At 40.0% G+C, this 24,676-nt stretch overlaps 1 protein-coding gene across 1 annotated transcript in view; it reads right to left on the bottom strand.

Moving 5' to 3' along the window:
- The window catches only part of LOC127570235 (epidermal growth factor receptor-like), a 214,400-nt gene that overhangs the window by 47,806 nt on the left and 141,918 nt on the right, over nucleotides 1-24,676 (bottom strand). The window contains 9 exon segments of the mRNA XM_052015548.1: nucleotides 1,256-1,372; nucleotides 4,406-4,547; nucleotides 5,958-6,076; nucleotides 8,578-8,646; nucleotides 11,806-11,934; nucleotides 17,094-17,151; nucleotides 17,154-17,261; nucleotides 17,263-17,283; nucleotides 19,003-19,154. Of these exon segments, the coding sequence (XP_051871508.1) occupies nucleotides 1,256-1,372; nucleotides 4,406-4,547; nucleotides 5,958-6,076; nucleotides 8,578-8,646; nucleotides 11,806-11,934; nucleotides 17,094-17,151; nucleotides 17,154-17,261; nucleotides 17,263-17,283; nucleotides 19,003-19,154 (915 nt within the window).

Consider the following 24,676-nt stretch of genomic DNA (forward strand, 5'->3'; position numbering starts at 1 on the left):
AAGGAAAACGGTGATTCTTATCTCTTAATATGCTCACTGGACATTCTGCAAGATAACATAAAGATGTGTCTGATTCAATCTTATGGGTTTATTTTGTTTTTTTCTCAATGTGTACCTTATATAGAAAACCATGTAGTTTGGCAAGCAAAATATTGAATTCTCAACCCAACTGGCAATCACTCAATACTCCCTATGGATGGATATATATAATTAGATAAACTATTTAGATATTTTCTTGTTCATGAACCAATTGATGAATTTTTAGTCTACTGGTGGCTGCAATTTTTTTAAAATATGCCTATTTTTAATTTACTTCCTCTAGAATATTTCAAATCATGCTTGTGCAAGAAGAGAGTTTCAAGACAATTAACAACACCATCTTACAGCCACCTATCCTACAATTGTAAGGACCCTTACTTTTGATTCTTGTTGTACATTCCATAGAGCATTAAATGGCAAAAATCAGATCAGAGGTACTTTCCATCAGTTATCAATTTCCTTTGTCTTACGAATACACACAAAATAATTTGTGCAATGTAATTAATTCTTCCATTATATACGAGCTCATGCGATATCAAGGAGGACATTGGGAAAATTACAAGCTGTTATGAAATATCATTAATAGAAGATTAAGAGTGGAATTAGGGAGAAAATAGAAAAAAATGAATTAACTTGGTTAGGAGAACAATTTATGAGAATAGTTGGAATGACAAAGGGTCCTTCAGAGCTCAGTTATGGTAGTACTCCTTTTTGCTATTCAAGCCGATATTCAATATAGTTATGAAGGCAGTGTATATAATACTACATTTGTATTGCATGCCAAAACAGCAAGTATACTTACTGAGAATTCTTTAGGAACTAAAAATAACCTTTGAGGTGACAGCGAGAAGAAGGGGAAATGGCACAGCCATTCAAAGCCAGTAAGGTGCAGTATTTTGGGGAGTACGACAGATGTTTAACGTTCTGAAAAGCTAGGCAAGGGAAGTAGTCATATATTCAAAACTAAATGCAAAAAATATTTCAGAAAAATTCAGAAATTGTGAATTCACTTCCAGGATTACTGGTTGAAATTGGATTGGGTCAGTGTATGAATGAAAAAGGAATGAGGAGACATGGACATAGAAGAGATGAATGGAAATAAGATGATGTACTTGTGTAGCGATAAGTGCCAATACAAATAGGTTGAGCAATATAACATGCTGTTGGTCTAACTGAAGTTATGGTTCACACTGAAGGGCAGCTCAGAAAGATCTACCTTTTGGACAAGGTCCTTCACATTTTTTACATTTTCTGATTTTGTCCTCATCCACCTCATGTGTACCAGGACTGCAGGATCGAACGCAGGAGTCAAGGTCTGTTACCACATAGTTATCTGAAGTGTAAAGAAAACAGCGAGTTTAGAAGAGGTTTTAAAATTCAATGAAATATTACTCTGCCAATTTCAAAAGGAAAACACTTCTTGGCCATCAAAACATTTCTTTGTCATTATACTTAATGACAAAGGAAGAGATCATTCTGTGCATTGGGTCTGTGCTGGCTTCCAGGGGAACGACCCAATCATTTCCATTCCTCCTTTTCTTATTTCACTGAACCCTTTCAACTTATTCTTCTCTTCACATGACCATCAACTCCCTTTTGATTCTTTTTATTTTTAACCTATAGTAAGGAATAACTTATAACTACAAGCATCTTAGCACATGGGAGGAAACTGGAGCACTCGGAGGTAACCCACACAGTCACAGAGAGAATGAGTAAACTCCACATAAATAGCACTGAGGTTAGAATAAAAGATGGACCCCTGGAGCTGTGAGGCAACAGTATAACTGTTTCACCACTGTGATTGGCCGAATTAATGTTATTAAAATGAATATTTTACCTAAATTCATATATCTATTTCAGGCTTTACTTGTTTTTATTCCTAAGTCTTTCTTTGACTCTCTTGATTCAACTATATCTTCCTACATATGGAATAATAAACATCCTAGACTAAATAAAGTTCACCTTCAGAAGGTTAAAAAGAACGGAAGTCTAGCCTTACCTAATTTTAGGTTTTATTACTGGGCAGTCAATATACGAAATCTTACATTTTGGTTACATTACATTCATCAAGAGGCTTGTCCAGTATGGGTTTCTTCAGAAGCTAACACTGTTAAAAAATTTTCTATTATTTCTCTGCTTGGTTCTTCACTTCTTTTATCATTAAATAAACTAACAGATAATTTAGTAGTTAAACACGCTTTGAGGATTTGGTTACAATTTAGAAAATATTTTGGTTTATTGAGTTTTTCTTTGTCCAGTCCCATTTTCTCTAATTATTTTTTTAAACCTTCTATGACTGATGCAGTTTTTAAAGAGTGGGACAAATTAGGTGTTACTTGTTTTCAGGATCTGTTTGTTGGAGAAAACCTCTCTTCGTCTGAACAATTGTCTACCAAGTATAATTTACCAAAAACTCATTTTTTCCAATATTTACAAATTAGAGACTTTCTTCGATCTCAACTACATTCTTTTCCTATGAGTCCTGATAAAAATTTATTAGATGTAATCTTTAATTTGAAGCCTTTTCACGATGGCTAAATGTCTAATATTTGTGACAGGTTATTAGGAATGAGTAAGGTTCCACTAGATAAAATTAAAAACGCTTGGGAACAAGATTTGCGGATGTCAATTTCTCAGGAAACTTGGAATGAAATTTTTAAATTGGTTAATACTTCGTCATTATGCGCTGTTATTCTCTCCTTCAATTTAAAGTGGTCCATAGAGCTCACTTGTCTAAAGATGAACTATCCCGCTTTTATTCCGATATATCTCCTTACTGTGACAAATGCAATAACGGAGAGGCTTCTTTAATTCACATGTTCTGGATGTGCCAGAGTCTTAAAAAATATTGGACAGAGGTGTTTCAAACTTTTTCTGTACTTTTTAAAATAAATTTTAAACTTAATCCTTTGACCGCATTATTTGGGATCGTTGGAGAAAAAGATATAACTTTGAAGGCTTCTGATCTACACATTCTGGCTTTTATTTCTCTTATAGCCAGGAGGGCTGTGTTGCTTAAATGGAAGGAAGTTACTCCACCTATTCATGCTCAATGGTTACGGGATGTTACGTCATACCTGAATCTAGACAAGATTCTTGAATCTAACTTAGACTTTCAAACCCTGTGGGGACCTTTTTTGAATTATTTTCAAAACCTTTAATTTGGTGACTAAAATACAGACATTGGCTAACATTGTTATGTTTCAAGGGTGTTTCCTTGTTTTTTTTGTTAAACAGCTTCGGTTTTTGGTAGTGGGAGTAGATTTTTTTAATAATAAGATATTCCAATTTTTTCTTTATTAACTAATTATCACATGTGGTTATTAATTTAGAGTATTGTGATCCTAAGTATGATTTAACACAATGTATTCAGTAGTATTTTTACCCTCTTTTTTGATACATGTACTCTGTATTTCTTTATCGTGGATTTAATAAAAATATTGTAAAAGAAAAAGACGGGACCAAACGGTAAAGTTGATGAGAGAGCAATAGCTAATAATAATGTTTATACTCCAGTTAACTGCCAGGGTAAACAATAGGCATCTTCTTTTAATGCACCTAGAATAGCTATCAACAATGATCATTAATATTCCCAACAGTGGGTCATCTTTTGTAGACTACCTGCCACCCACCAGAGCACTCTTGTCATTCCTTTTCTCCCCCAAGATTATGGGAACCAGAAAACTCATTCAATTTGCTTTCTTATGGAGCCTATTGAGCAGAGTAATAGGTAATTCAGTGCTTACTGAATTTGCTCATTGAAATCATGATGGACATAACCAGCTTCACTAATATGGGCCACACTATGGCACAGACAATAGAACCACTGTCCCACAGGACTAGAGACCCAGGATCAATCCTGACCTCAGGCGCTGTCCGTGAGGAGTTTGCACATTCTCCCTGTGATTGTGTGGGTTTCCTCTGTGAGCTTTGGTTTTCTCCCACATCCCAAAGACATGGGTTGGTCGGTTAACTGGCCACTGTAAATTTCCGCTAGTGTGTAGGTGAGTGGTAGAATCTCGGTGCGAGGAGGGTGGGGGGGGAGGGGGAGGTGCGGTTGATGAGAAGGTGGAGAGAATAAACATGGAATTAACAGAGGATCAGCGTATATGGCTGGTTGATGGTCAGTGCAGACAGTGGACTAAAGGAACTGTTTCTGGCTGTACCTTTCTATATAGCCAGAAGCATGCCCTTTAGCCCAGCTACAACACCCACATCCCAACCACCCTCATCAACCCCAAAGCAAGCTATTAATTGGTTAACTGATGGCAGTGAATTTCATAGTTTTTTAAATCAACCTGTTACTTAACGTACAACTATCTGTTAATTTCATCAAATGCTGGAATAAAATAATTCAAGAACATACGGGGACACTTCTCTACACAGGATGCTCCAAAACTATATTTTCCATTTGGATTCCGCTCCATTTGAAAAGTTACTGCATTGTAGACTTCCAAGCGAGGACAGGATTCTTTACAAGTACCTCCATCACTGAACTTCCGGCATGCCTGATAAATGAAACAGCGTTTAACAGATTTATGCTTGCATTCGTATGTCACTCAGTTCAATATTTCTGGAATATATGGTAATACATCATGAGCACCAATGTAACACAATGAAAAGGCTTAAATTTCATACACGTTCCAGGACAGGTTTGATAGTCATGCTATGACTTCCAGTGACAGAGAAACATGGGGAATTATGGAACACAGAAAGCCAACGGATAGAAACACAAGCACACCAATACGTGGGAAGAATTACAAACCGGGAGTGGTGAGTGAATCAAATACTGCAGTTAGATTGCATCCCAGGGCAAATGGCCCCATTGCTACAAACAGTGACATCTGTATGGCAAGTTTAACAAAGTGCAGTGTATTTGATAGTAGGTGAAAGATAATATATTGTCAGTGGGAAACTCCACTTTAGGACACCAAAATGAGAGCTTTCAATGCACTTCAAAATAGTGGCTTAAAAAAATCTTTAGCACAGTACCACATTTATGTGGGCTAGGTGACTGAATTTCTAAGCAAAAATACTTGGTAAAGGTAACTGGAGTTTTCCATCAGCAAGTGTATGACCTTTTTCCTTTTGGGCCCTCCATGCTGTAAGGCAGAGAGAAGACCAGACTTCTACAGTGGCTTTCAGTCGGCCTGAAGTTGGTCCCCCAAGTTAAGGATGCACTCTCACTATGCCTCTCCCGACTGCAAAGTCCTCACCTTCAACCTGATTGCAATCTGGACGGTCACCCAAACCTGATGGCAATGCTCCAACCTAGCACCTCATCATGGACATACACACCTCGCCAACCCCTACCTAATACTCTGACCTGACCTTCAAGATCTCCTCCCAACCCCACTGCTACCTGATCTAAACGCAACCCTGCAAAACCCCCACCACCCCATAACCTTCCCCACAATTCAGAACTCTCATCACAGCAACCACCACCCCTGAGACTTGCAACCCAGGCTCAGACCTGAACACTTGACCCACAAATCTATGCACATCTTTGGCCTTGATTAATTTTGAAATCTGCAGTGTGCACCCTCAAAAAAAAACACATTCACTGATAGTCAGTCACTGTTGAGTTAATGTTGATTTGTTTGTGCTGAACCATCTCCAAAGCGATGTAATGTGACCTATCCATTATTCTAATTTACAACAACAGACACACATAGTGAAATAATCACATTTATATTTGTATTATATTTTCATTCTCGATCAGTTTTTGAACTCCTGACCACCAAAATCTACCCTTAGATCAACCCATTCCATAATGATACAACGTTTAAGATAATGATTGGCATTAGCCATTAGCCACACCATGACATAGTTGAATATTCTCAGTGAGTCTGGAGGGAGGAAAGCAAAGTTTGCACTTTAAGTCTACCTGATGGCCACAAATCAGTTAACCTTCTTACCAGACAATCATACTCTCTGGGTCCGGTACATCCAGCAGCACATTGACTGTGGCAGCAGTCACTGGGGTGAGGACCTCTGCATCGACCTGAACATTGTTGAGCGCAGATTTTCTTTGTGACTGAAGACACAGAAAACAAATAGCACTTACATCACTTTTGATAGCGAGTACAAATTGTATTAATCCCATCATTGGTGTCATCAAGATGGCCCACCTATTGCAATATTTGATTCTATATTTATACAGTAGTAGAACAAGGCTGAATGATAGGTATGCACAAATAAATGATTCATATTTTTTCATGATTGAGAATCAGAAACATCACATTTAAATGGGTGCGTAAATTGCATTTTAAGATATTACAAAAGATAAAGCTGAAGACCTAATGGTTTTTGTTCATTCATTATTTACCTATTCATAATTTCCATTTTGCATGATTAACACATTGTATGTGCATTATCTAATCTCAAAATACATTCTCACAGCATATAACGAAAATAATAGCCAAATATTTAGATGAATGAAAATGTTTTCTGAAAACTATTTCCAAGATGCAAAAATAAAATTATTTTGCTAACAAGAAATGTATCTGCAGCTATCTCACAGAAGCAAATAAAAATGAAGAAGGAAACCCGAAATAAACAGAAAATGCTGTAAACATTCAAAAGGTCAGACTACATCTGCCACATCTCGAGTAGCATTGCCCGTTCTGGGCACCACACTTTGAGATGGTCAAGAACCAGGAACTGTAAAATGAAGGGGACTGGCAAAAGTGTCAAGAATATTCACTTATAAGATACTTGTTTTTTTTAATTCAGTGAGAGATTAAGCTCTAGAAAACACTACGGGTTTAGCTGTGGAAGCAGATTCAATTGTAGGATTCGAAGGGGAGATGAATAAATATTGGAAAGAACAGAATTGGCAGATCTATGGGGAGCAGGGAGAGAATAGGAATAACTAGATTGCTCTTATGTAGAGCTGGTACAGTCTTGATGGGCTAAATGGCCTCATTCTGTGCTGTGATTCAGTAAGAGAAACAGAGTTAACCTTTAGGCTAGGGATATATGGAATTAAGAGTAACACATTTCTTGTCGGATGTGTCAACAACCTATGTTTCTTTGTGCTCTCCATTTGCCATTCTTTGGTAAAGTCCAAAATATTGGACATTTGACAAAGTCCAAAATATTTGACAGAAACTTACTGGATGGCCGTTACCTTAATAGTCACAGTTAATAACTAACCTGTTACTTAGATCCCTTCTTGTAGAATAAGTCATCAACACTTTTGGAATAAATTTTCCAGTAATCAATTAAAGTTTCAGTTAAAGCAGGATAGCTTAAAAAGACACAAATACATAGGACACAAGAGATTCTGCATATGCTGGAATCTGGAGCAACACATACAAAATGTTGGAGGAACTCAACAGGTCAGGCAGCATCTATGGAAGGAAATAAACAGTCGACCTTTCGGGTCGCGACCCTTCATCAGGACTGGAAAGGAAGAGGGCAGAAGCCGGAATAAGAAGGTCGGGGGAGGGGGAGGAGTACATGCAGGCAGGTGACAGGTGAGTTCAGGTGTTAGGCGTGTCCAGGTGAGAGGGGTAAGGTAAGTGGGTAGGGGTGGGGGAGGGGGGAGATGTAAGAAGCTGAGAGGTGATAGGTAGAAGAGGCAAAGGGCTGAAGGAGGAGGAATCCGGTAGGAGAGGGCAGTGGACCATGGAACAGAGGTGGCGAACAGATGGGCAGGTCATGAGGGTGGGAGAAGGGGAAAGAGAAAGGGGAGGGGCCACAGCAGTGAGGGAAGACAAAGGAGAAAAAAAAGGGGCGGAGAAGAGTGGACGGGTTACCGGAAGTTAGAGAAATCGATGTTGAGGCCATCAGGTTGGAGACTACCAAGGCGGATTATGAGGTGTTGTTCCTCCAACCTGTATCTAACCTCAACGTGTCAGTAGAGGAGCCCATGGATAGACGTATAGGTGGCAGACAGAGCGAAGGTACTCAACGAAGCAGTCACCCAATCTGCGTCAGGCCTCACCGATGTAGAGGAGGCCACACCGGGAGCACCAGATGCAATAAATGACACCCTTGGATTCACAGGTGAAGTGCAAGGGCTTCTTCAGCTGTTTGCCTCTTCTACCTATCACTTCTCAGCTTCTTACTTCTCCCTCCACCCCCACCCCCCATTTCCCCCCTCACACCTGGACTCGCCCATCACCTGCCTGCATGTACTCCTCCCCGTCCCCCGACCTTCTTATTCTGGCTTCTGCCTTCTTTCTTTCCAGTCCTGATGAAGGGTCTCGTCCTGAAACGTTGACTGCTTATTTCTCTCCAAAAGTACATGGGCTCTTTTCATGCCAGCAGTCCTGTTAGCTTATCAGTATACACTGTGGCATGATAACACCCTAAAGATAATTGCGTGCACTACCACTAGCAGACCACTAAAATTAGGAGAGTTGCATTTTTAAAGCAGATAATGGAAATGTAATGAATGAGCCTCTATAGAGAGTTTGAGGCATAACTATTAATTAAAGACCAATTCTAATAATAAGCAACACCTGGAATATTCCAATTTAAAATATGAAATTACCAAACCATTTTAGAAGCTGAATAGTGAACACTTACATCTTTGACAGCTTTCTATACCTGGGCCCCAGCATGCTTCATATTGACACTGTGAATGACATTTAGGGCCTGCAAACAAAAAACAAAAGGTACATAATCTAAACATCAAAATTAGATGAAAAAATTAACAATTATAAGGAAGTTGATTCAAAAATTGAACAAATTTCTCTAACAAGAACTATCTTCTCCAAACTGTTTAATCAAACTTATTTACCACAATTTAAAATGAAGGGAAAATAGAAGATCTAATTTTCTGGATGTCTTCAGGAGGAGGAAAAATAATACCTTTAACTTCCCACAGTGTTGTGATTTAAAAAAACTTCTTCTCTGAATTTGTTAAAATTTGAGTAATTGTTGCAATTGAGGCCTTCATATTTAGGGTAGCAAAACAGTGCATCTAACTTAATAAGTTGACATCCTATGTCCTGCAGATGTGAGCCAAGCCTGGTGGAATTGTAGTCATCATTTTCCTAAATCACAGTGGAGTGATCCTTGAAGCAAATGAGTGATAAAGTTATACTTTCTGGAGGCTCTTTTGTGTTGGCTGCTTGCATAAGCAAATAAACAGTGGTGAGGCAAACAAAAGAACATCTTTTATTGAAGGCAGTAACTCTCAGCCAGATGGCAGTATCTGGTACAGCAACGTATTGAAGCCGTACCATGTAATATACTCAATTCTTAAAAGGTACACTTCAATTATATACATGACGAAAGAAAACAAGTGTTAATAGGAAAGGATATTTGCTGATGATTAGTTTGAATGGGATGACTAAAGCTGCGAGTAATTCCAGAGTTCATTTGAACAGCTGTGTAATATTGAATGAACAGAATTGTGGCCCATCACCGCCCCTACTAGCCCATTAGTCTCCATTCCAGCATCCTTAACATCTGTTACTTAGCACAAATGATTTTTTTGTCTTCAGTCCCTTTAATCTACCAAGTATCTATTCCACATAGTTTTCAGAATCCTTTCTCATGTTAAATGCATTTCTCATTTTCATGGTAAGCTCCAGAAAATAGTTACATCTTCAAATGTCACCCCCCCCCCCCACCCATTACTCCACTACTTGCTTTTACAGTTTTGTTTCTGAACCAACTTTTCTTGTCCTGATAAAATGTTTCATTATTCAGTTTATTATCTGATCTTACCCATTCTTTTGCCCAGTATTTTCTTTACTTGCCTCTGAAGGCTGTAAGTTCCCCCTTTTCAGTTCACCTGTGCCCAAGTTTCTGCAAAAAAGACTTTCCATTTTGCAGCTCTTATTCATCTGGCAACTGTTCTTATCCTAAACCAAAATCTCATCCTTACTTTGAGCCTGGACCTTTTGCCAGTCCCCATATTAGCCCTGCATCACTCTCCATTCCCAACATTAGCTTTGTAACCCTCCCAGTGTTGTGTTGTCTTGCTAATCTTTAACTGTTCCAAATAATAGATTCACAAATATTTAAACAATAATGAACAGATACCGACCCTTGGTCCAGCCAGCCTACCCAACACCATTGTGATGCTTTGCATATCACAATATACACACTACCCACTTCACTCAAACCTATAAAATCTCAATATGAATTGCAAAAAGGTTGGTTTGCAGGTGCTACAGGTTATCAAGAAGGCAAACGGAATGACAGCCATCATTGCTAGCGGGATTGAATTTAAGAGCAGGGAGGTTATGCTGAAACTGTACAGGGTACTGGTGAGGCCGCACCTGGAGTACTGCGAGCAGTTCTGGTTTCCTTACTTGAGGAAAGATGTATTGGCTTTGGAGGTGGTGCAGAGGAGGTTCACCACGTTGATTCCAGAGATGAGGGGGTTAGCCTATGAGGAGAGATTGAGTCACCTGGGACTAGCTGAAATTCAGGAGAATGAGAGGGGATCTTATAGAAAGATATAAAATTATGAAAGGGATGGACAAGATAGAGGCAGGAAAGTTGTATTCACTTGGTAGGTGAGATTAGAACTAGGGGACATGACCTCAAGATTCAGGGGAGTAGAATTAGGATGGAGATGAGGAGAAACTGCTTTTCCCAGAGAGTAGTGAATCTGTGGAATTCTCCGCCCAAGGAAGCAGTGCAGGCTACCTCATTAAATATATTTAAGACACAGTTAGATAGATGTTTGCATAGTAGGGGAATTAAGGGTTATGGGGAAAAGGCAGGTAGGTGGAGCTGAGTCCACGGCCAGATCAGCCATGATCTGATTGAATGGCGGAGCAGGCCTGACGGGCCAGTTGGCCTTCTCCTGCTCCTATTTCTTATGTTCTTACCCATGGTTTTGCATACTGCTGACACTGCTTATTTTCTGTCATCATGTCCTGCACCCACCACTGACAGCTTTCCACCCATTCTCCTGTAGATCCTGTTCCTTGGTGGTACCTTCCACCTTCTCCATTCTCAACATCCATGATCCTTGCAAAGTGCTGGGATACATCTGTACATAGGGGACACTAGGGAAATACAAACAGCTTTCCCTTGTGGTTCTGCAATTCTCCATGAAGGGAAACAGCCAGAAAACAAAACATTAACAGCTCATTAAAAATAAGTCATAGAGTCATACAGCAGAGAAATCGGCCCTTTGGCCCAACTAGTCCATGCTGACCAAGATTCCCATCTAAGCTATTCTCATTTGTCCACATTTAGCTCATTTCCTTCTAAACCTCTCCTATCCATGTACCTGTCCAAGTGCCTTTTAAATGTTGTTAATGTACCTGCCTCAACCACTTCCTGTGGCAGCTCATTCCACATTCTGACTGCCCTCTGGGTAAAAAGGTTTCCCCTCAGGTTCTTATTAAATCTCTCCCCTCTCACCCCAAACCTATGTCCTCTAGTTCTTGATTCCCCAACCCTGGGAAAAAGACTGCGTGCATTCACCCCAGTTATGCCCCTCATCATTTTATACACCTCTATAAAATCACCCCTCATGTTACAGAAGTATGAATGATTCTGGTGTGAAAGACAAAGTTGTAATCTATTTTCAGTTGCAGAAATTTATACTCAATTTAGCCACTAATTCTCACATACAGATAGGTGAGCAAGTAACACATATATATTAGATTACAGGATGAAAAAGATCTCCAAATTAATGACCATCCGTAGAGCAGCACATATAAATTATAAAATAAACCAAGGTTTTCTGTTTTAATCTGGTAACCTACTGAATCCCATTGCAATTAATTGGTAAGAACATAGAACATAGAACAGTACAGCACAATACGTAAACTTATTTCTTACAATTCCCTACAGTGAAGTTTACTGCCATGTTGGATGCCTTGCCGTTTTCCAGAATGTCATCCCAATGAATAGATTGCAAGTAACAAAGTTGAGGATTTGAAGTAAATTTCACTGTGCCAGATAAAATTTCTGAAAGGTAAAAACAAATATGTCACTCAAAGAATGGCCACAAAAGGATCTGAAATCATAGTATATTCCATCCTCCTCCATCACCCTTAAGGGCCTCATATCCACTCTTCCCTAAAGATATTCATCGGATTCTGATTATTTCTGGCAAAATAACTTCAATGCCCATTCCCAGCATCCATCCTCCTAAAGCAGTTTGATAGGATTCAATGGCTTGCTCAATATAGTATAGGAGTCAATATTGAGTATAGGAGTTGGAATGTTTTGGTGAGGTTGTATAAGTCATTGGTGAGACCAAATTTAGAATATTGTGTGCAGTTCTGGTCGCCGAACTACAGGAAGGATGTCAGTAAGATTGAAAGAGTGCAGAGGAGATTTACAAGAATGTTGCCGGGTCTTCAGGAGTTGAGTTATAAGGAAAGATTGAGCATGTTAGGACTTTAGTCCTTGGAGCGGAGAAGAATGAGGGGAGATATGATAGAGGTTTATAAAATGATGAGGGGCATAGACAGGGTTAATGCAAGTAGGCTCTTTCCACCTAGACTAGGAGAGATAAGTATGAGAGGACATGGCTTTAGGGTGAAAGGTTTAGGGGGAACATTAGAGGGAACTTCTTCACTCAAAGAGTGGTGGGAGTGTGGAATGGGCTGCCATCTGATGTGGTAAATGCGGGCTCGCTCTTAACTTTTAAGAGTAAATTGGATAGATACATGGACGAGAGAGGTCTGGAGGGGTATGGGCTGGGGGCAGGTAAATGGGACTAGCCGAATAATGTTTCGGCACAGACTAGAAGGGCCGAATGGCCTGTTTTCTGGGCTGTAGTTTTTCTATGGTTCGAAAGGGCACTTAAGGGTTAGCCATGCTGGTGAGAATCAGGAGTCATAAAATTAACAGGTTCCCCGCTTTGAAAGGAATTTGCAAGCTAGTTAGACTTTTAACTAGAATCCAACAACTTCACGGCCTCTTTTACTGGTATCAGCTTCTTATTTTCAGAATGTTATATTTATACATTTTAAATAGTTAATGTTAAAATTCTAGAAATGTAGCAGGATTGGAACTTTTCTCTAGCTTACTACAGTGCTCCAGGATGAGATATTGTTATCCTGCTTTTCCACTGCATATGTGAACTTGAATAGTAAGGTTTTCGAGAGTAGCTCTCTGTAGGGAACATAGGTGAACTTGATTCTGCCAACCATCACAAATTCTACATGTGCAGACAATATTTAAACCAACTCCACTGCTACTGGTACTGGGTCACTTACCCCAACCTGACATTCGTCATGATTCAAACATCCTCTGCATGAAAAATGTCATCAGAAACACCAATGTCCTCATTCACAAAGACCACATAAAACCAGCACATTGGCATTAAAAAAAATTACACCGGCATTCTTTGGAAACAGCAGATAAAGCGCAAACCATTCTCCAGATGGAAGGAAGTGGGATGCACACCACACAGGAACAAATATTTTGCCACTGACCCCACGGTGCAGGTCCTTGGCTTGATCTCCCACAAAGATGGTGGGCAACTTCAACCATATCCAGACATGCCACGGTCAGCGCGTCTGTCAGTCCCACAAATGGAATGATGCTCGATGACCAAAATGCACACCAAATCCCAGGGCACAGCACACCACCTGCCGACTAGAGGCACCCGAGTTCTCCACTTGGCATCTCAGGAAGCCATTGACTGGATTGACAGACTGGACGTGCAGCTGAGGTTTTCAAGAAGGACGGACTGCATCATTTTCAGGAAGAGGAGCGCTGGTCAATTTTCTGTCCCATAACTCAGGAATACCAAGTCCAGCCTTACTTCACTGGCTTGACTAGCATTGGTTAATCCAGTAAAGCCAGGAAACCAGTTCAGTCTCTCGGTCTCAGTCAATTCTTTCGGCAAGGTTAAAGGAGTGGGAAGAGGTGGTGGCCAGCTGCAATTAGACGCTGTCCCTTGTACCTTTTTCTCACATTTCTCCCTTCTCTGCCTTGTATCTTTGAAAACAACTTTATCCTGAGCAGTACTGCCTCATCGGCAGTGTTCTACTTTCACAGATCTAAATTGACTAACAAAAACCATTACAAGCAGGAGGTCAACAGGGTTTAATCTACAGATTCCAAACTGCAAATCAGAGAGATATTGCGCACTCTGGAAGGAGTTTTTCTTGTTACTACTCCCACACTTAAGCATACAGAAGGGGCCACATTGGTCCATCAAGTCCACGCCAGTTCACAGAGCAATACCATTTCCCCACTACTTTCCCTGTAACCTATTCTCTCCACATTCCTATCAACGTCACGGCAGCGTAGCAGTTAGTGTAACGCTTTACAGCACCAGTGACCCGGGTTCAATTCTGGCCGCTGTCTGTAAGGAGTTTGTACGTTCTCCCTGTGTCTGCGTGGGTTTTCTCCAGGTGCTCTGGTTTCCTCCCACATTCCAAAAGACGTACAGGTTAGGAAGTTGTGGGCATGCTACGTTGGCACCGGAAGTGTGGCGACACTTGCGGGCTGTCCCAGAACACTCTATGCAAAAGATGCATTTCTCTGTGTGTTTCGATGTACATGTGACTAATAAAGATATCTTATCTTGTCAACATCCCCAGATTTTACCACCCACCTACACACTAGGGGGACTTTATAGTGGCCAATTAACTACCAAACTATACACCTTTAAGATGTGGGAGGAAAACAGAACATCCTGGGGAAAACCCACCTGGTCACAGTGAGAACGTGCAAACTCTGCACGGACAGCACTGGAGGTCAGGATTGAAACTGGGTTGCTGGAGCTGTGAGGCAGCATCTCAACCAACTGTGCTGCCCTCAGCTCCAATGCTTGTAGACTATGTCAAAAATGGTTCCTATCCAGATGGGCATCAGCAACACTGGACTATTAATACATGAGTGGAAGTACAGGGAACACCAGGAGTTAAACATTACCTCACAGGACATGGGGCAGAGCTGAACACTTTAGATAAAATGCTGATTCAGGTTTCTTTTAAAGACAGCAAGCCAGCTGTCTGAATAAAGTTTCTATTTCAGGAAACACAGGTAAAATAACTCTCTTTTGCCCAGCTGGCTTGCAATCTGTCCTGACGTGATGCCAGGTAACTTCCACATAAGTTACTTTGAGCCACTGGTACGCACCTCCTAGCTGCCATTTGGAGGAGCATCAACCTCTTGCCAGTGAGCAGGTTGCTCGCCTGTTGTCTTCACCAAGTTAAACTCATGTAGCCAGCTACACATGGGAAAGCTGGAATGCTTAACAGATCAAACTCATTGATGGATTGCTCACAGTAGACTCATAGGAATTGACTGGGAGTTGAGGAAAATTGGGTTGGTATAGGTAAGTGGTACTGAGGTAAAAGGTCAGTCATGGTCTTATTGAATGAAGCAGGCATGGGGTGACGGTGACTGGAGTTGGGGGGGTTGCAAGTGGTCTACTTGTAATTCTATTTCTTATGTTCTCATGATTATATCTTTAATCGTGAGGGGTTGCTTTTCAGACTGGAGTCTCTTCCTCTGTGCAGCTGTTCACCACTTCTTCCCACTTCTTCATCCCATCGATAGAATTAGTTGAGACCAAGACGATTCTGTGGTTATTGCAACAAGACTTCCATGTTTGATCCTGTCTTTGCCAGGTTAACTAATGAATTAGTACCTCGATCTTGGGTGCACAGGACAATTACCAGTTTTCAGAGGACACAACATTTGCAAGTGTATGAACTGTGAGGTGAACCATGATAGATGTTAAAGAGGCTGGTAGAATATGCTTACAAGTGACAGAAGAAACTTAGCACTGAAAAATATGAAGTGTCATATTTCCGTATTAAGAACATGGAAAGTCAATATAAGCTAGAGAGCTCAGTTCTAAAAGAGGCACAGATAGAAACAAAGCAGAGGGCATAAACCTGTGAAGATGGCAGAGCAAGTTAAGAATGTGTTAAGAAGAATATCAACTCCTCGGATTTAAAAATAAAGGTAGAATCTACGAGAGTAATAAAATCATGATGAACTTTTATAAGACACTGGTTTGGCCACAGCTGGAGTATTGCATCCTGGTCTTGGCACCACATGTATGTGAAGGAGAACGTGAAGGCGTTAGAAAGAATGGAGAACAGATACATTAAATGATTCGGGACTGAACTGACATATAGACTAGAGAAGGTGGGGTCTTTCTCCTTGAACCAGAAGAAGGTGGGTAGATACGAAAGCTCCATTACTATGGCATGCTCGGGACTTTAGTGGTGCCATACTGACAGATTTTCCAGAGTGTTGAACATCATTGCAATTAATACTCCAACACACTTTTCATTCACTTTTTTAGGCTGTTACAGATTGTCATAATAAATTTTTTTTTAGTGAACCTGGTAAGCTCCAAGGGACCTGTAGGAATAGGGGTCCCCATGCGTTAAATGGAATGTAGGAATTGGGACCCAAGTGTGTTAGATCGAGCATGGGAACTGGAGCTTCAGTGTGTTAAATTGCATGTGGGAACTGGAGTCCTGGTGTACTAAAGGGAGTATGTTAATAGGAGCATGGGAACCAGCACTTGTAAGCTAGATGCCAAACCATGGGGATTCCTGAACAATTGGATAAATTCATGGGAGGTTACAGACAGAATACATAGAACATTAGAACAGTACAGCACAGGAACAGGCCCTTCGGCCCACAATGTTGTGCTGAATTACAGTAGTAATCAAATGCCCAACTAAACTAATCCCTTCTGCCTACACAATGTCCATATTCCCTCCATTTCCTGCACGTTCATGTAGATAGAGATGAATCATTTCCACAAATAGAAGGGTTAAGAACCAGAGGACCACAGATCAAACATGATTGGCAGAAGAACCAGAAGTGAAATGAGAGGGGAAAAAAGAATTTAAATGTAGTGACTGGTTGGAATCTGGATACACTGCCAGGGAGAGTAGTGAAGGCAAGAGTCAATCATGGTATTCCAAAGGGAATTGGATAAAGTACCTGAGAAGGAAGAACTTACAGCACCCTGGAGAGAGACGAAGAATGGGATGAATTGGATTGCTTTGCACACCACCACACACAGACACAAAGTCCTTCCTTTTATGCTGTAACCTTCTAATGATTCTACAAGCAATAAAATATTATGCAAAAAGACACATTTTAGTTTGCATTAAAAAATGCATTAAACAAACCTGTAAGATTTCGTAAGGGTAGCTCATTGAGCCCAATTTTTTTTATCCCGATCATAGTTTGATTAAAATGACTAGTGCAAACTTGTCATCGTAAAGCTGGTGCCCTCGGATGATCCGAAGATTCTGCAGCGGGATCCTTGAAATGCTGTTGAGGGCTATGAGGACACTAACCTGAAACTTCCTGAATACTCTGCAAATGAAAGGAACACTCATTGGTGAGATAGGTGTATTAAAACAATTTATCAGGATTTTGGGAGGTATTCTAGAGCCTCTGGCAATACATATTTCAAATTGTTGATATACAGACATAGAAATTTTTAAACATGGAATATCATGTTCATTCATATATGTTAACTTACTTCCCTGATTTTTTCACCTGCCATCTTGTAGGCACGAGATTTTTTAGTCAATTACTGCACAATGTGCAGTGGACACCCTGCAGTACCTTACCCAAGTTCCCATTATTTGCTTGCGATGTAGGAAGCTATTCAACTATAGGATCAGCACAGGAAGGCATCATATTGTTCTCCTCTTGACACCAATACACAGACACTTCCAAACAAAAACACTGCATTCAGATCAGAAGCAGGACATTCTGCTAATTTTACCCTCCTTTGTCTGACTGAAGTGCAACACTTCTATCTATGCACCGACTGAGAAACATTTAAGTCATTATTAGAGATCAAAATTGAGCCTTACCTCCATTCATCACTTTAATTCACTGAACCATCAGGAAACCATAATCTTGTCTTATAATGGAATTAAGTGGCAAGAATATTTTAAAACAATTAAATTAAGAAAAAATGAAGGATATGTGCAAGACAAATAGTAAAAGGCGAAAAAATGATCATGCTCTCTGGAACCAACCTTAGCTGAGGTAAATAAACGCTGGTCCAACCCTCAAAAGAGGTGTGCAATGTTTGGTTAAAGAGACATAAGGAACTGTGAAGGATTGAAAGCAGTAGGACTTTATTTGCATCCAGTGTTGAATATTAATCATTGCAATGTGAAAGTACAACCTGCAATGTGAAGGTGATATAGAGTGGAATCTCAACCAAAGAGTCAAGGGATCAGATGTTGAATTAAAGAGATCATGCAAATGGGCCCATGACCAGAGCGGGACCCCCCAGGGAACCAATAATTTAGTAGAAAATGTATCAGTTTGTGAACATTCCACTGAGCATAAATTGAGCTAGCTCAGTCTTAATTTGAAGTTTCTTTAAAGGAATACTTTCCAGTATTAGTTATGTTGTTGATCTTGAATTACTGATTAATGCCTTTTTTTAAGTGCATAAGTGATTATAAGGAAATTGAACAGTGATAAATGCAGAACTCACATGAGGCTGTATGTGGTTAACTTTCTTAGAAGCGCATGTTGCCAGACTCCAGTAATTACCACAGTAACTACACTTCAAAAGTACTCAATGGTTGTGAAACACTTTGGAACACCATGAAATTGCAAACTGAACCATATAAATGTTGGCTTCTTTCCTTCCTTCGTATTTGAGATTTGAGTAAACATGGAATCAAGTGTTTATAACTATAATAATAAGCAGAGGAATTCACCTCCAATTGAAATGCAAAAAATTGTAGGTGCCAGCAATTTGAAACTACCTCATCCCCCTAAAATGCTGGAAATACTTGGCAGATCAGGTGACAGCTGCAGAGGGCAGTGAAGCAGAGAGGGGTTTGCAGAGAAGGGATGGCGGGAATGAGTGGGAGGCGGGGGTGACCGGGACGGATAGGCAGGAGTGGCGGGGGTGACCAGGGTGTGGAAGCAAAAATAAACTGGAGAGAGAAAGGGTAAATTGCACATAGACATGGGCCAGGTAAATTCTATGAAATAAACTGCTGAAATAAATGGCTGCTCTCAACCTTGAAAGTGAAAATCATAAATACGGACTCTTACTTGAAGGAAGGACACGTCATGATATGGTTGCAGGAAGGTTATTTCCAGATTGCCCATCACTACCTCACAAGCGTTGTAAGTCCTGCGAAGGTGGTTGTAATGGTCGTTCACAGTTGACAGCATCGTTAGCTTGTTTTCAGTTCCTGAACAAACTGCAATAACAAGAAAACAATGAAGTAAGTATCAGCCTAGAGCAAATTTATTGCCATTCACTTGATAACATAAATCATTCTGTCAGAACTGATCCCAGAAAAACATCATGATTTTGCTTGATTTTATTAAAAGTAGCTCTATTTGAATCTAAGTTAAATATGTGTATAACTATACCCACAGCAAAAGTTTTGAAGTGACAAACGTGACATTTTGTAACCTATATACAGGCTCAAGCCGGTATCGGGTAAGGCTTGACATCAGGACAAAGTGAATTGGGAATCATTGGAGGAAGGCTACCATCTCTATTTTGCTGTCACTTCAAGTCTACATATGCCATTCCTACTTCAAGCTTAACATGACACATGAGAATTCAACCTCCAGCGATCTAATTCTATGTACTTAGCCAAACAAGTTTTGGTTATCAAAATGCAAAAAAAACTGCAGATGCTGGCAATTTGAAACCACCTCCCTCCCGCCACCCCCCCCCCCCCCAAAAAAATGCTGGAAGTACCAGCAGGCCAGGTGGCAACTGCAGAGGGGAGGGATGGAACAGGATTTTTAATGAGCTTAAACAGAAGCAGCTGAGCAAATGGATCACTTGGATGCATTTACACTGCAACTAAAGCACTCAAATCATAGCTGTGGTTTGAGTGCCAGCCAGGCAGAAATTGTTTACATTGCTTGGCTCCTGGCTGTGCTGGGACTTGAAGTGTCCTGCTTCAGAGAATGTTTTGGGCATGCCTGAATAAATCACTTCCCTCACAGACTCCTTAAAAGTTCAAAGCTTTAATCTTTATCAGAATAGGGAAACAAGAATTCTCATTTTTCTAAATGGGACATTTTGTAGATTTGCAAATCAGCATTAACATTACACTGAATTACACCAAGGAAAGTGGTGGAAACATATCCTCTCAGAGGAATTTCACGATGTCTGAAGCTTTATGTTAATTGATTTAAACCAAAGCTTTTGACCAAAAATAATGAATATACCAGTTTGGGTTTAATAATACCTTGGACCCTGACCACTTCTGCTCAGCTTAGGTTTTGGATGTATACAAGATAAGATGTTTATTTATTAGTCACATGTACATCGAAAACACACAGTGAAATGTGTCCTTTTGCATTACTGAGAATGTGCTGGGGGTAGCCCTCAAGTGTCGCCACTCTTCCGGCGCCAACATAGCATGCCCACAGCTCCTAACCTGTACAGCTTTGGAATGTGGGAGGAAACCGGAGCACCCGGGGGAAACCCACGCAGGACACGGGGAGAGAACGTACAAACTCCTTACAGACAGCGGCAGGAATTGAACCCGGTCACTGGCACTGTAATAGAGACACGCTAACCACTGCACCACCGTGCGGAGAGTAGGTAGTGTTTGTCAAGTAAAGCAAGATTGATCATCAGGAAATTTTGTAATGTGATATATGAAAGTGCCACTATGTTAGTTATTATGTCTAATTCAATCCAGGGAGAAGCTGCATTGGCCATCTGTAACATAGGGGCAGGCACAATCAGCTACCTCATTGTTAAGCCCACCCCTACTTACATACTTAATGATCACTACTGCAAGCCGTCAGATAATGATAGCTTTCAAAACAATTTGTGTCATTTAAAATGAATAGGTTGACTGAGATAACCTACGTACACAACATTTGTAGGTAATAAAAGTGCTGCTGTTATTACCAAGTTCTTGGTGAAGTGTGATATTGGGGGTGAAGTGCGAGGTTGGGTGTATGAAATGGCTTTATTCTGTCCTTTCGAGCTATGGAAAACAGCAGCCAGATTATAAACCTTGCCCGTTCAAACTGCCCAATATGATCATTGTAGTATCAAAACATTTTTGGTTCCTGGCTGGAGAAGTCAAGAGAAATGGAGTTGGATGTAATTTTTATGCAAGCTGCTCAAGAAACAAATCAAACTCCATTACAGTTCAATGGATACATTTTTATTGTCTCTTTGGTACCAAAGAACTAAAGTCACATCAGGTATATCTGCACATCCTATTTTGAAATACAGGACAATTCTTCAGGTGAGGCCACTTTTATAGAAAAGGAGCCTCTCCAGAAGAATCGTGTTATATTTATCAGAACAGCAATGACAAGAGTGTACATACACCATCCGCTCCAAATTAGTGTCAACAGGCTGAAGGGCCTGTTCCTGTGCTGTACTGTTCTACATTTGATAAAGCCACATGCTCATCCCATTAGCAAAAGTGCCTACACAGATATTAGGTAAGAGCAGCACTTGATATTGTCTGATATTACAATCAAAAATCAAACAGAATAATTTAATGAGTAGTAAGCACACTTGTTGGCCATTCACTTCACATATCCAACTAATAGATGCTTTCTTTAGAGACTGAGGGGTCTCACACAACACCAGATCATATACTTTTAAAACCAGTAACACTTTGGCACTAAAATGCTTGCAACTATTGGTTGTTCTTAAGTTACTAAAGAACAATAGTAGAATTTAAGCTGTAAGAATCCGAGGTCAATGACATTATGGCAACTAATTGACTAAACATGCATTCTGGTAAATACCAGTACAGTCAGATTCCAAGTGACCAATTACTGCCAAAACCACCTCAGTTAATCTTTAATCATTTTGATATTCGTATGCTATACATTTCCACTGAAATTTCCACTGAAATTTAACTGAAATATTTCCTGGCTTCTGGGCACTAAATTGGCTGCAATTCTGGTAAACATCAATACCACGTTGCTCACAAAGCACTGGCAAACTCAACTAAATACTTGCTAGGTTTCTAGCCCAGTAAAGTGATATTCCACATCATCATCTAATTTCCATCTAACTAAGATGCCATGATACACTGGCTTGTTCAGTTACACTGAAGAGAAAAGCACAACAATGGAACAAAGGAACAGGCCCTTCAGCCCACAATATCCATGCTGACCAGGATATCAATTTAAACTAATCCCATCTGCCTGCACATGGCCTATATCCCTCCATCTACTGCCTGTTCATGTGCTTGTCTAAATCCCTCCTAAATGTTGCTATTGTATTTGCTTCCACCGCTTCCCCTGGCAGTCTACTCCAGGCATCTCCCACTCTCTGTGTAAAAAAAACTTGCCTCACAAGTCTTCCTTTAAACTTTCCCCCTCTCGCCTTCAACCTCTGCCATTTGTATTTGACATTTCCACTCTTGGGGAAAAAAGGCTCTGACGATCTACCCTACCTACACCTATCATAATACGTGATCAGTAGTACCTTGCGTACGTTACATAGCTGAATTGCAGAGCAAGTATGACCATCTGAAGTTCCTCCCTAAACAGGAAGTGACATAATAAATCACAAGGACAAGAGAGTATTGCAGAATCAGCAATGTGCCTGAAGTAACAAAATCACTTGTTTTATTTGATGGAGAGAGCTATTATACCATTCTACAATGAAAATGCGTTTGGCATTTTACAATGAAAATGTGTTTGGTATTTTAGAGTTAGCAATTTTCATTGATCACTTTGGTCCAATATCAAGTCTTATGCAATTTTAATGTAACCTAGTGGACTATTTGTTTGAAGGGAAGAAACGTACACAATAGAACCAATGCCTATTAATTTTGATGTGTGATGTAGAAAATTGACTTGCTTTATCAAAAAAGTCATAAACAATGTGTGACAAACAAAACTCACATTACAAAAGATAGACAAATGGATAAAAACATTTTTGAAAAGATCCATCACTATTATTTTTACATGATCGATGATTATTTAATCAAATTTTCCTCAATTCTGCATTCTTCTTCAATAAAAAGTATTTCATAAAATTGTATCATTGCTTTTTCATATCCAGGTGTCACTTCTATAATTTTCGAAAATTACGTGTAACCTGCAGGCCACTCAAGCAGATAGAAACTTTCAGAACTCCTGTGAAGCCTGCTCCTGTATTTAACTTAAAGGGAACCCCCCCCCCCCCCTCCCAAGGAGGCTGGTGCTGCAAAGTTGCCTCAGGCAGGTCTTAGTAAGTTTATTTAACCTTCCTCTTTTAGTCAGGGATTCCCACACCCATCAAACTTGCCTTCCACACCAACTCCCATCACGGAACTATTGTCTGAATGCCCAATACCCAACCATCTGACAACCCTGTCTCTTGCAACTGCTGATCACCATTTCCCAGCCCCTAAAGCAACTAAACAGCCCACTAACTGCAGCCAACCTCACCCCATGTCTCCTTGCTGCAACCTCCCAGAGTGCTAGAGTGTTCATTGAAAATGTCTAAGCAAAGATCTTTCTGTAACATTCAAGACTTTGGGCTGAACTTCTGAGGTAGGGCTATGAATATATGTGCACATGTTCATCAGGCTACCATACAGTAACTGTGGGCACAAGCCAACCCCACAATGATAAATTTAAATTTTATGGCTTAGTTTTGCATCTACAGAATTGCGAATCTGAGAACTTAAATTAAAACTTGCAATTAAGTTTAGTGCATACTTTAATCCATCATGCATCACACATGATGGTCTAATTCATTTGAACGTATGCTTCATTGGTTAAAAGGTATGTCTGAGTAAATACACCCATCACAACTGTCACTGATTAGAAGGATTCTTGAGATGATGTTGAAAGTTGGGCATTTTCTGCCATTTAGCTTATTGCTTATTAACCTTTCTTTTTTAAAAAATCACCAATGGGATGTGGATGCCATTGAGAAGGCCCAACATTTATTAGTAATTTTTAATTAACCTTTGCATTCAGAGTTATTTGAGGTAGTTAAGACCCAACCACATCAGAGTCAAATACGGACCTGACTGGATGCTTGGGCTGTCTACACATCCACAAACTTTAAAGTTCAAATTCATACACACAAACTCCTAGCATAAATACACTACATCAGACAGATCAAAGTCTTCTGACTTTATATGCCATACAGAGGTTAAATTCAATTTCCATTAAATTGTATACATCTCTGTTCACTAATATTACTAAATCTTGGGTTCTGTGCTAGATCCAGTCATAACAATGCCATAAGTCACCATTCCAAAACTTCATTACTTGAACCAGTGCAAATCAGTAGATATAAACACGCTCACATTGAGTTGCCCACTGCCACCATCTTTGGGAGAATTATGTGGTTCACAGACTGCATTTGGACAACCCTGAGAGATACTATCCACTTTTACAAACAAAAATAAAATTTGCTTACAGGAATGAACATAATGATTACTGGAGGGAATAAACAGGCATCTAGTTTTAACTCATTTTACAAAAAAAGGGAAAATGGCACATTTTGCAAATGAAATGAAAAAAGCCAAGAGATAATTCAGATCCAATAGTGTAGGTACTCTCAAGATATTCAATTATGCTGATAGGACTGTACCAGGTGAGATTACTAGTCTGTTAATTTAACCAATTTAAATTTAACAGCCCTCAAGACCCTAGAGTTGGAGAAAGCTAGGGGTTCTTGCTTCTGCTCAGGATCCAGCAACTCTGTGAACTCCTTGAAGTTGAAAATTTAAGACAAAACTGCAGATTCTGGGAATCTGTAATAAAAACAAAT

Source organism: Pristis pectinata, chromosome 5 (assembly GCF_009764475.1).
Source record: "Pristis pectinata isolate sPriPec2 chromosome 5, sPriPec2.1.pri, whole genome shotgun sequence".
In the NCBI taxonomy this organism is placed as follows: Eukaryota; Metazoa; Chordata; class Chondrichthyes; order Rhinopristiformes; family Pristidae; genus Pristis; species Pristis pectinata.